The sequence below is a fragment of the Gymnogyps californianus genome, chromosome Z, assembly GCF_018139145.2.
Source record: "Gymnogyps californianus isolate 813 chromosome Z, ASM1813914v2, whole genome shotgun sequence".
NCBI classification, from domain to species: Eukaryota; Metazoa; Chordata; class Aves; order Accipitriformes; family Cathartidae; genus Gymnogyps; species Gymnogyps californianus.
In genome coordinates, this window is record NC_059500.1 from 7,283,222 (window position 1) to 7,295,767 (window position 12,546).

The window sequence follows — 12,546 nt, forward strand, 5'->3', positions numbered from 1 at the left end:
GGGTGAGATGCACTAATTTGGAAATTCTTATTCCAGAAGCTACATGTCAACTCTTAAAAGCAGAGAAAAAGAAGGTTTTTCCAAAGTGGCATATCCTTCAAGATAATAAGTCCTATTGACCTTTAATGCAGTTTGGTGTGGTGTATGCTCTTGGATCACTTCTGTGCTTCAAGAAAAAACTCCGCCCTGGCAGAGTAATAACAAGGGAAGGGAAAGAGCTGCCACCTTGAAGGGCAGATCACATCCATTTGCACAGTGCTTGCTCTGTGTCCCAGATCCACGTGTGCTAAAATAGGAATTCTTCCATGCTTCCTTTGTGCTTTGAATGTCTGATGATGATGAATTGGATTAATAGTTTATTTGGTGGGTGGCACATTTAGAAAGAATAGAATGTGTGTGGTGCACTGCCCAGCTGCCACTGGTTTAGGACCTAGTGCTAGCAGTATGCTACTGTGTTACAACTTCTTTACTGGATTGTTTTTGCAAACTTAAGGGAATATTGTCAAGTCAAAAGTGAATCACTGACTCAGGTTAATCTGGGGAAAGTTCAGTGTACAGACTACAATTCTTTATTTATTTGTAATACATCTCTGGCATTTGTCCATCTGTAAGAAATAGTTTTTAGTTGTCTTTTTTTAGAGGGTGTCCTAAAATAATCAGATGTGTTACTGTCTGGTTTACTTTTTATAAAGGATGGTATGAGGCGATACCATGGAGCTATTGCCCGAAGGAGAATTCGACTCGCCAGGTATAGTTGGGTTACAAGGAGAACTTGATTTGGAAACTTAATTTTTAATGTGTCCTCTAAAAAACTGATCATTTGTTAAGTAGTCAAAGTCTCCTCAAATGTAACTGTTACGTTTCTTAACTTTCCAAATAATTTTGCCTGAGTTGCATTGAAATTATTAGAGGCTACTCATCTCAAAAATACTTTGCTCGCTAGGTCCTTTTGTTTCCCCATCTTTCTTGGCAAGAAAAAGGAGTTACTGCAAACCTGTCTTGCAACTGAAAATTGATAAAATATCTGTAAAGTATTTAGAAGACACTTCAGCCTATAAAAGTGATTGTTTCTAACATATATAGAAGCAAGTGTAAAGAACCAATTCATGCTGTTATTTTTCTTTTGGATTTTGTTTTAGAAAATGCATGCTGTCTGCTAAAGAAGACAAACCTTCTGATCCCTGGGAGAGTAGCAACCAGGTAATCTATAGGTCGTGTCCTACTGTCTACTTGCATAAAATGGTGTATTTGTACACTTTTTGGGTAAAACAGTTGTACAGGCTGTATCAGTTTCCAAAGTGGACCTTTTGTACTTAAGTGTTATGATAGTCATGGAAGAATGGATAAATGTGTAATAAGATGAACAGGTTTTTTCTTCTGAAAAGAGAGTAGATGCTTCACTATTGATTTAAGAGTAAGTTTCATAGAAAACATAAAAAAATGTCTTTAAGGTAGACTCTTTTAACAAGTGGTCCCTTAAGCAGCCGAGCTGTAAGGTCTCCTGCAGATTTATATCCCAGTGTCCCCAGCTTTTAAAAAGCTGAATTCTCCCGTAGAGGAATTAGTTTGGGTTTTTTTCCTTTATCCAGCCACTGACTTTCTCAAAATGTGAGGAGACCATTTAGTAAATGCTAACAGTGGGGGGGCGAGACATGGCAATACCAACAGACAGATGAACAGTGAAATAGCGTAAACTTTGTTTCTATGGGAAAGAGAGGTGAAAACATATGTTCATTCCTAGATACTATGCATCAAGTGGTACGTGTTTCTGGCTTGGACATGCTAGCCCATAGAATGTGCCTGTGTCATGAAATGAATAGTGATGAACCTGAATTTAGCTGGATTTATAGACACCCTAAATGTTGTCTCAGTGTTGAATTTTTGTGGCTTAGTTTTCATTGCATTTAAGATCTCAGTGGCTCCCAGAAATTTTACTGCATCTTTTTCCATTACATGAAAAAATAAATGAGAATTATAATGCAGGAAGTGATCTGCTGTTAACAGTGGCATCTCCACTGTTTAAAGCAGCATTTCTTTTCTGCAAAACAATAAATATAAATATGCACACAATGATAAAAATGGCTTACTTAAGATTTATTGAATATTAAATTAAAACCTGTCATTAAAGACTCTAAGGCTGTATTCTGTTTATACAGTGGTTAAATGAGAACTCCATCCACTGTAGTCAAGCATAAATAATGGATATATTTGCACTTTTTCTGCTCTGAGCCTGCTGCGTAAAACAATTGCCAAGATAGACCACAGCTTGATAGCAATGAAAAGGTTAATTTTCTAGTAGATTTTAATTACCTGAGAGGAAGATGGACAAAACCATCAATTTAGTGGTCTGAAAGGTTACCTGTATTATCTCTCTGGTGGTCACAGTTTTTCTGCACTGCTTTATAATTGGAGAAGCCGAAAGTAGTGTTTTGTTGTTGTTTAATTACGGTTGTTTTGCCGACAGCCATGTGAGCACATAATCTAGCTATTGAAGGTATTTAATTCAGAAACTACTGGACTGTGTTTTCTGGAAGGAAAACACTTACAGGAAAATACACATTTGTTTGTGATTGAGGGGTAATGATAGAACAAGAGCATCTCATTTCTGCAACGTTTGGTGAAATGTACCTTTACCCCTTCATTTTCAGAAATGTATCTTATGTTTCAGGCATATGTGAGTTACAGCAATATAGCTGCACTGACACACCTAGCAGCAAAACCAGGATGGGAAATAACCAGTACACTGGATGATGTAAGTGCATAATTGTGGAATAGCTACATAGCCACTTTAGTTATGTTTCACCATAAGAGGTGGGCAGAGAAAAGCAACCTTTTACATTTGTAAATAAATACATTGGCTTGGCAGTGTTTGGTTTTACTGTGGCTAGGGCTGAAAACCCAAACTCCCAGAGTTTCCCTGAAATGTTGCAAAGCAACTTCTGATTGTCCAGAGTGCTATGCAACCTGGAGGTGCCATGGAGTTCTTCTAAGATGGTCTGAATGGCTGGTGAACATAGGACTTGGGATCCCAGAAGGGCCGGCTTGCCAGCAACTGGTCAGCTGGGCTTGTTGAGCAACACACAGCAGAGTGTAAAAGCGCAAACAAACCCATATCTCATTTCTGTGAGATGTTTTCTTTGCCACAACTGATGTGCTTCTGTGGTTTTGCCAAATTGTTTGATTTCAGCAAAACACCAAACTTGGACATCTTTGTTTAGGCAGGCCTGTTGATGATCTGTGGGACTTCTTATGTCACTGTGACAAGCAAAATGTGTGCAGCAATCTGTAATATACTGCCTTTAACAGCTTTGCAGCATGGGAGATGTTTCTAAGTAGCAGGCATTATCTTGTGATAGTTCCAACTGGACACTGCCAGTCGGCGGGTGGCAGCAATTTATATACCATATTTTTCAGCCTCTATCTTCTCAGAAGACCACTTGACTCTTTTTCTATGCATGTTTTTCTCTTCAGGTATTTTTCTTTCTGCCCTTTCTCTGTTATAAAATTACAAAAGCCTGAAAGCAAAGCACCTCTCTGTTCACCAATCAGTGTTACAAGCTCAAAATCAGTAAGGAATCTTGTGTAAGCCAGTTTTAAGACAGGAAGTTGCTGTTAAGAAAACCAGTAGCAAGATAATTTATGTGGGAAAACTCAGTTTTAACCTAGTCGCAGTGCATGTTTTCCAAACTATCGAGACATATCTGTTATGGTTCGGTTTCTGAAATATGGTTAGTGACTGGCAGATTACTTTAAGATTATGTAGATTCAGAGATGTTTTGGGACAAGAAAAGACTGTTACAATCTTTTAGTCTGACCTGCTTCATGTCACAGGCTATGAAACTTCACTCACTGGTTCTTGCATCTAGTCAATAAGCTACTTGAATAAAAGTATATATAAATCATAAGGAATTCCAATGACGGCAAATCTGCCACTTCCATGTGTAGGTTGTTCCAGTGGTCAATAACTTTCAGTAAACAATGTTCCGCCAAATAAATGACAGAGAGCACTCATGCTAGAAAAAGCAAGCTTAAACAATCAGACTGAAACATTGAGCTTTATTTTCAAGCCTCTAAGACTGTGTAATTATCCATGTGAAACTTGCTTTCTGCATCCACTGAGACTGCCACAATCTCAGTTTCTTTCTTAACCATAAATGCTTGAAACCTGTAATAGAACCAGCACCAAATGTTGTGAAGAAATTTCTTCATACAAAAAACCAAAACCCATGCACATTCTGGATGACATTTTAAAACAGCATGATGTTAGTTCTCTCTCTCAGGAAGCCACCAGGTACCTTCCAGTACTGGAGTCTGGAACTTTCTCCCCTTTTTGGGTATCTTAAAATAGTCTTGATACTAAGATCTGCATGTAGGCCACTTAGACTTTATCTAGTGGAAAATCTTGAGTAACTTTTTCTAGCTGTTCTTTCATGTAATTGAAGTAGGTATCTTAAATCCAGCAAAATCTCAGGCAGGATGTAGGATGCAAATCACACTGATGCTGTCAATGGATGGAGAGTATCCATCCATTCCCATTGTTCTGGACATTTCTGCATAATCTGGCATTGTCAATCATTAGTTATTCCTTAAAGAAGTGGCAGGGATCCACGGTAGCACACGACCTTTTTTTTCTGGGAGGATGTATACGGTGAACAGTGATAGCAAACCATGCTTGTGATTGTAGGCCGCTTCAATTGTTGTGTACAATTTATTCCATTAGTAAGTCTTCTTTCTTATTTAACATCTACTTGCAGGCACAAGGTCGACTGCTGACAAAGTGTGGATGTCAGCAGTAGGCAGAGTTAGGCACTTGTCACCATATGTGACTGTGTGCTTACCTCTAAATTAATGCACTAGGTGGATTAGATTTGCTCTTTGGTAAAGAAAGTGAGAGTGGAACCTATCTTGGACTTTACCTATACAGCTCCTCCACTCAAATTTAAATGTGTGCTAGAGTCCCTAAATGCTGGTATAGATACAGCTCCAAGGAAGCCTTTCTGCCAGCCTCACTTTTGTCACTTTTGCAAACGTGAGCACAAGGGAGTATCCCTTAAGAAACTGTAACTAGCTCAGAACATTACATCATCTTTCCTTAAGCACTACAGGCCAGCACACGCGCATCATACCAGTCTTATGTTCTCTGCGCTCATGCACAAGGTCTTGATCCTTGTACTTAGGGTATACAGCAGTGTAGACACAGAACAACTACTTAGCTTTCTCTGATAGACACGCATAGCAGCATCTCCAGTCAAACAGATCTCTTCAGTGTCCATGAAACGGTGTCTTGGGGAGAGGCTGAAAGAACAAATAGTACGAATCAGGTGGTAGTGCTGATCAGTGCTCTGCCTGAAGGCAGTCATACGGTGGGAAAGGAGACTGCCAAAGACATTAGACTGAACAGTATTTTGGGGTGAAATATTCTAGTGACTAGGTTTTGCAAAGCAGCATGTGCTTCTCTATATGCAGAGGATTTGTTCCGTTTTCCCTGGAACTAGAAGGACCCCAAGTTGATTGGCAGTTTTGGAAGGTAGAAGGTGGCACTGTGAGCTCTTCGACATAGAGCCACAAGACTTGTAGGCCTATAGTAATAATCTAGCCTTGCCAATGTTCACTTAGCAGAGAGATGTTTTAACAGCTGCACCTCCTCCTTTGTTTTGTGATTTTCAAATCTAGAAGACTCCTAAGACAACATGATTTCTCTTCTATGCCTTAGAACAATATTGATCCATGCATCCTGTAGCTGGTTGCTAAAGCTCTTAGGCCTTTTGTTTTACACTAAACTTTACTTCAGCAAGATGCTTGCTGGATTATGTCAGGGTTTTTTTCCTATTCCAAAACATGAAAATACGAAAATATACAAAATCTGTGTTGTTGCACAAATGCACCGTTAACCAAAAGATTGTTAATTTTTGATATAGCAAAAAAAAGCAACAGAGATGATGAAGCTTATGGATTTTGTATCACTTAAAAATGAAAATCTGTTAAAACTTTCTAGGATTTGAGAAGCAATTTAGCACATCAGGTTAAAATTTGGGAATAAAGTCCACTAATTCTAAGTACTCTCTTGTACCCATCTTCTTCCATTATACAGGGTTTCTGGATGATGCCAAGTCCTTCTTTTGCAAGGATCGTGTGTACATTGTTATGTGCAGGTTGTTCCTTTTGAATTCTCTGTGTTAGGGTTTAGGCCTATGACTAGAAATAGACCCAAAATAATCAAGACAAGATACTGCAAGTGTGGGACAAGAGAGGCAAAACTATGTTTTGAAATAGTTTTTTAGTATATCGTTAACTCCGGGTGCTCTGCTTCACGGTAAAGAATAGGGGAGAAAAAAAAAAGATACTTTGGAAAGAGAAATGTTGAGTCATTTTAGGGGAAGGGGGCATAGGCCAATGTGTGACTGATTTGCATGGACAAAGGGAGCTGAAGTAGTAGAACTCTACTAATTACTAATTAAAGACAAGTTACTGGACTGCAGTATATCATCCAAAATCATCCCTCTTAAAGCTTAGAAAGTGCTTTTGTGAAAATCTGGTCTGCTTTGGATGTCTCTAGATAAGCTCCCCAAAGCTGCGTTGTGCAGGATTGCTGGATACGTTCCAAAATCCAGATGGCAGGGATGGCAGTTGCTTGGTTTGTCTTATTTTGATAAAGTCTCACACATACTGCAGGGATGCTTGTCACATCTAGTGTGGCCTCACTCCAGCTTGCTCCTGCTCACTGGTGCCACATCCAATGGATTCTACTCTGTAGTTTCAAATTTCTGAAAAGCTTTAAGTAACCATCACCTTTAGATACTTTACATAAACCTACCTTAATAAAGTTCCTTCCATTCCTTCCTAAGAAATTGTATGTTGCCTTTCCTTGCTCTCCCATATTTATGCCATATTTCTGTAACTCGACCTGGCTCAAGGGCCAGGTTAAGAAAATGCTGGAATTCTGGACTGGTACTGAGCTGCCCAGGTTTAAAAAGTCCAATCTCCTGTCCACCATCCACTGATGCCAAATTCACAAAAAGAATTGCATGAGGTCCTCAGGTTGCCCCATTAGCTTTTGGGGTTAGTGAACTGAGCCTTCTATGAGGAGACTTTCTATGGCAAGGCTGAGAAGAGGTTTCACCTTCATTCCCAAGTGGATCTGCTGTTGTTTACGAAAGCGATGACATCTACGTGGTCCTGACAGAAGAAAAATACACTGAAATAACTCATTTTTTCCCAAGGCACCTGCAGTGTGAAGGGTATTTAGAGACTATATATGTATAATGTGAGAAAGAGGTCATACTGGCCTCTAGCTCATTCAGTTCCACTTGCAAGTTAATTCAGCTATCCCTAACCAGGTGTAATTAAAACTGTGTGATGTCACTACACTGTCAGTGTACTTGATATTACATTGTGCTGTATTTTAATGTAAAACTAATCTTGAATACTCATCTGCCTTTCATCTGTCAGATATAGTTTCATAGGTACTCCTGAGAAAATCTGCTTGAGTCCTAAATGTGTAACATTTGTAAGTGTTAAAATATTTATAGTAATCATTCTTTGGTTTTAATATGTTGTTCACTTTTTTCAGATAAAAATATGGACTCATGAGGAGGGTGATGTGTTGTCACTCAAAGTTGAAATGCAAGTGAAGATACCGCCACATCTAGCTTTCTCCCTTTTGTCTGACTTCACATTCCGCCAACAATGGGACAAACATTTCTCGTAAGAACTTACCTTTAAGAGTGTTCAAATCCACTGACAACTAACCTTAACTGATACAAATATTTTTTGAGATGTTGACACTTTTCTACCTAATTAAGAAGAAATTGCTGTAAGAAGTTGACATTAAAGATTCATTAGTCAAAGTATGGATTGGGTTTTTTACCTTAAAAATAAAATTTAATTTCTCTTTAGTCTGATTTTAAAATACAGTTGCCCTGGACTGTCAAAAGAGAGAGCTGGGACAGAGGTTACCCTTTTCTAAAATGAACATAATTCTGTGCCTAGACATGTGTATGTTAAAAGGTTTAACTTGAGTAAGTTGCATATAACTTGAGGTGGATATATTGTGCATGCTCTCAGTAAGAAGTAAGGCAAAGCTGTGGACTCCTTCATATTTGTGTTGTTTGGGACACTGATGCTCAGCTTCATTGTACAGTCAAAGTGATAAATCAAGAAATGGGGTTCTTCAAAATGCATGTTTTAAGAAAAATAACATCTTATAAAGTGTATCTGAATTGGAGTGGGTTTCAGAATTGCTGTAAAAGGTGTTTTTTTATTTACCTTGTATGGTGTAGAGTAATGAGAGGAGACAATTGAATTGATATGATACTAATTTGATTTGGTGAATATTCCCTTAAAGGAGAAGCTTTTTTCAGTTAGTCATTGTATCCTGAAAGATTTTATCAGAGGGTGAAAGTGGAAGCTTAGGGATATTTGAAAATTACAGTCTCTGCTGAATTTATGACTTGTAACAAATGAAATCTGAAGAAATATTATGTTGATTTTCCATATCTACAGCCAAAAATATCAGCTTTCTTATGACTACCATGAAGCCTGATTGACTGGTCAAAATGGAATATCGGCTTAGCAGTGTTTATTGCTGAGGCAGTACAAGCTGAAATTAAATAAATCAATTGCTGCCAGTGTATAGGAGAATTCTGACATTTTTTTGTAGTGAAAACTCAGAGATAGTGATCAGTACTTCCAAGACAGTGAAAGAGTGTGTCCTACCCAGGTGGCCCTGTCTGAATGGAGTAGAACACAACTTTGAATAAAATTTTACAGATGTTTCCTGACTGTCTTTCCTGTGGTGTGTCAGATGGACGTTTGGTCATTCAGCAGGTATTATGGCGTGCAAGCTAATGTCATTCCAAACAGGAATCGACAGTACGCAAAAGATATGCTTTTAAGACATGGCTCCAGCACCTCGCAGCACTTTTTAACAATTTTGTGGGACAGAGAGGTGGTGTCAGATGAGGTGTTGCAGAAAATCTCAATTTTTCACTCTGCGTTTCTCTCTCTTCCTTGCTGCCTGAACATGAAAATTGTAGGCTTAATGTTAGGATGGAATATACGTTTGTACTGTGTTTTTTGTAAAAGATACTATTGCATACATCAGGTCTGCATGTGTGTGTTAAATGTATTTGCAGAACTTGTGAGGTCCTACAGGCTGTGAATGAAGATGAGAAAATATATTATGTTACATCTCCAGCCATGACTGGCCATAAACCCAGAGACTTCGTGATTCTGGTGTCTCAAAGGCAACCCTGTAAGCCAACGTGAGTATGCAATTTCAAGTTTAACTGTGGGCACTTTGGAGCCACAGTTTTGATTACTGTTGACCTTCATCTGGGCCTGTCGTCAGGTGACAAAGATGGTATTTTATTTTTTAAGAAATGAGATTAGTAGCTGATTTAAAACACAGTATGTTGATGCCTGAGTTTGCACAACCAGGTTTGTTTTGCAACATGAAGGTGCAATGAAGTAAGTTCAGAGCATCACAAATGTGTAGCATAGTCCAGTATTGCTTCTTTGATAGTGACTCTTTGGGAGTGGTCTGTCATGAGGGAAAATAGGCCGGAATTCCAAACAAGCAATTTGGAAGAAAACATGTCCCAGAGGGCTTGTCAATGTGCTGAAGCACATAACTGGGAGTTTGTCTGTCTGTTTGTTTTAAGTGACTTTGTAATCCCATTTAATGGAATTCTGGAGATTTTCTTGTTGAAGGAAGTGCTTGGCCTTTCTTGAAACCTCAGTGTGACGCATTTATTGTATCTGTAAATTTTGCTGCTGAATTTGGTTTAAAAAGTCCCTTGATCAGTTTAACATACATTGATTTTTTTTTTCATTAGATTTCCTTTTGTTCTTGCATAATGAAACATGGATAAATGGGACCATTTGGTGTATCTTATAGTTCTTTATTCTCAGTTTCTTTTCTTATATTCAGTAGTTCTTCATGTTAACAGAACATTGCTTCTAAAAGGCAGTATTCTGTACTGAGCTTGCTTTTTTCCCCCTGGATATGGGAATTGAATCATGTCTACCTTTGCTGGGGCCACACTGTAAAGCCTGTTAGTAAGGGTTGCTCCTAGGCCCTGATTCTGTAAATGTGGGTCGTGGAGAGCAGGATAAATAAAAAAAAATGTGTTGTATGTGGGTGATTGTTCTGTGGCTTTCCACAGAAGGCTTGTTGATTGGAGTCTGTGACAAAGCCCTAATGAGATTCAAGAGAGCTGAATCTTTTAACATATATCTTTAAACATACAGGAGCTTGTTTGTCTTCATATGAAAATGACATCTTTGGTATAGCTGTGCATACTCTGTAGTCATTTACATGTATCTTTTTCAACATCTTGTTGAAGAAATATTTGATTCTTCCCCTTGCCCTGCAGTGAGCCCTACGTAGTAGCTGTGAAGTCAGTTACCCTCACATCTATGCCGCCTTCTTCAGAATACCACAGAAGTGAAATCCTTTGTGCCGGATTCCAGATCTACAGTGACAGCAACAGCTCCTGTACAGTGAGTAGTTCTGCAGAGCTCACCTTGTCTCCTTTCCTGTAGTATTACATGTGTATATAATCTCATTTGAGCTGACAGTCTAGAACAGTAACAGCAATACAACAAAAAAAGGAGTCTGTTTCCCCAGGGTCCAGTGTGGTTATTAAGACATTGTTTATTCCACAAAGTGGAATCTGTCTTGCCCAATTTTGGCCAATCCGAATGTTAGGAATGAAAACTAAACTAAGCACTGGAGATGGCCAGGCACCTCCAGACAGTCATTCATTCAGTCCTAAAATACGCTTCTAGAAGGCATGCATTAAACTGGTCTCTGGTGGTGTCCATCTCTCTTCACTGATTACAGAGGAAGTCCAAGGAATTAGTTCAAATTAAACGCTTAACTCTAACTTTCGTATGTCAGAAATTAGGCAATCTGAATCCCATCTCTGGACCAATGACAACGTTCCTCTTTTGTTCTTTTCTGTGGGAAGGCTATAACTTTTTCATTTAAGAAAATATATTTCTGAAAACATTCAGCAGCTCTCGGTGGCTGGGATTCTTTTCTCAGGCAACAGCTTTGTTCATAAAGCACATATATTTAAGAGGTTACACATAACGTTTCTTGCTGCACTGCTGTGTACATTTACCTACAGATGCTTGAGGACCTGGCAGTAGTGAGGACACTGAGATCACTAAAGTACTGTAGAAAAGGCATGCTCTTTTTGCTAATAATTTGCCTTCAGTTTCAGAAGCACTATGTGTTTCTATTCGCACCCATAAAAACTTTGATACTCATCTAGGCTCTGCAAAAAATGGCTAACTATTGCAATCCATAGGCTTTTTTGTTTCATTTATTTTTGTTTAAACAGGTGTGTTACTTCAATCAAGTGACATCAGGTGTTATGCCTTACTTAGCTGCAAATCTTACTGGCTCATCAAAATCCATTGAAGACACTGCTTTGGAATGTATAAAGTTCTTGGAGCTGAAAAGCAGGAAGTACTCAAGTTAAAAATGGATTTCTGAATAGACCTCTAAAGATTATCAAGCAGTACTGGTTTAAATTCGCGCATGTGTGTTGATCATTTTTCTACAGGTTAGTTACTTTGGATCATGTAGCCAATATTGGGCTTGAGCCTAAGAATATCTAGTACAAGCATTTTCTATCAAATTAAGATTAGGCCTTAGGCTCTAAATTCAATTTTTAATTTTAAAAAGATTAAGGGACAGATTCTGCTTTTGATTGCATTAATGAATTTTATATGAATGGAGGCAAAACTTGGCCCAGTAGAACTGTAGCTCATGAGACTGTTTCACTATTTTAATGTTATGTTGAATGTAATGGCATCTAGTCAGTTTTAAATCAGTAAATACCACCCTGTGTAATGTGCAGAGAAGTGGTGCTACTAAGTAGCTTATCCAGTGCTCTGACCTGGTTGTCCAGATTCTTGCACACCCATTGTATATAAATTGATTACACCCCATGTAAGTTAGGGTTTGCTAATGTTTGTACTTTATCTGTTAATACTTCTAGTTTATCTGTGACTTCCAATAAACTATTGTTTCTGAGGTTACAAATCCATCGTACATTTTATTACAGTATCTCTGGAATGGCTTCAGATGTTGTTCCAGAAAGAATGCTTTGTAGTGATGATGGGGGCTGTTGGCCTCTTACAGAAGTGCCGTCACCTACCGCTGGCAAGTTCTATGCAAGACTGTTCTCTAGCGTTGCATAAATGCAGAACAGCAAGACTCTTGGATCCACTCCCTCACAAATGAAAAGGGGGAATGGTTTCAGAGGTTTTATTGTGGTGTGTCTACTTTGTTTTCTGCTCGTATTTTTCTCAAAAGAGCCTTGTTCAGAAAAACAAGTATCATCATCAGCAGTTAGATCGTAACATGAAAGCGGGGGTGTTAAGGGAATCAAAGCATGTGAACTGTAGCAGTGCCATTTTTATCTTACTGTAGTCTCATAATTGGTAGAGCAAGAGCTTTAGGGTCTGGTCCAGTTCCCACTTAAACACATCTTCAATTTAACCTATAACCAAATCAAAGCTTTCATCAGT

General features: G+C 38.5%; 1 protein-coding gene across 1 annotated transcript in view; it reads left to right on the forward strand.

Annotated features, from left to right (window-relative positions):
* ACOT12 (acyl-CoA thioesterase 12) overlaps positions 1-11,492 on the forward strand; it is a 30,884-nt gene extending 19,392 nt beyond the window's left edge. The window contains exons 9-15 of the mRNA XM_050912804.1: positions 693-748; positions 1,140-1,200; positions 2,669-2,752; positions 7,571-7,704; positions 9,135-9,263; positions 10,377-10,503; positions 11,352-11,492. Of these exons, the coding sequence (XP_050768761.1) occupies positions 693-748; positions 1,140-1,200; positions 2,669-2,752; positions 7,571-7,704; positions 9,135-9,263; positions 10,377-10,503; positions 11,352-11,492 (732 nt within the window). The remainder of the gene's footprint in view (positions 1-692; positions 749-1,139; positions 1,201-2,668; positions 2,753-7,570; positions 7,705-9,134; positions 9,264-10,376; positions 10,504-11,351) is intronic.
* Positions 11,493-12,546: the final 1,054 nt, after the last annotated feature.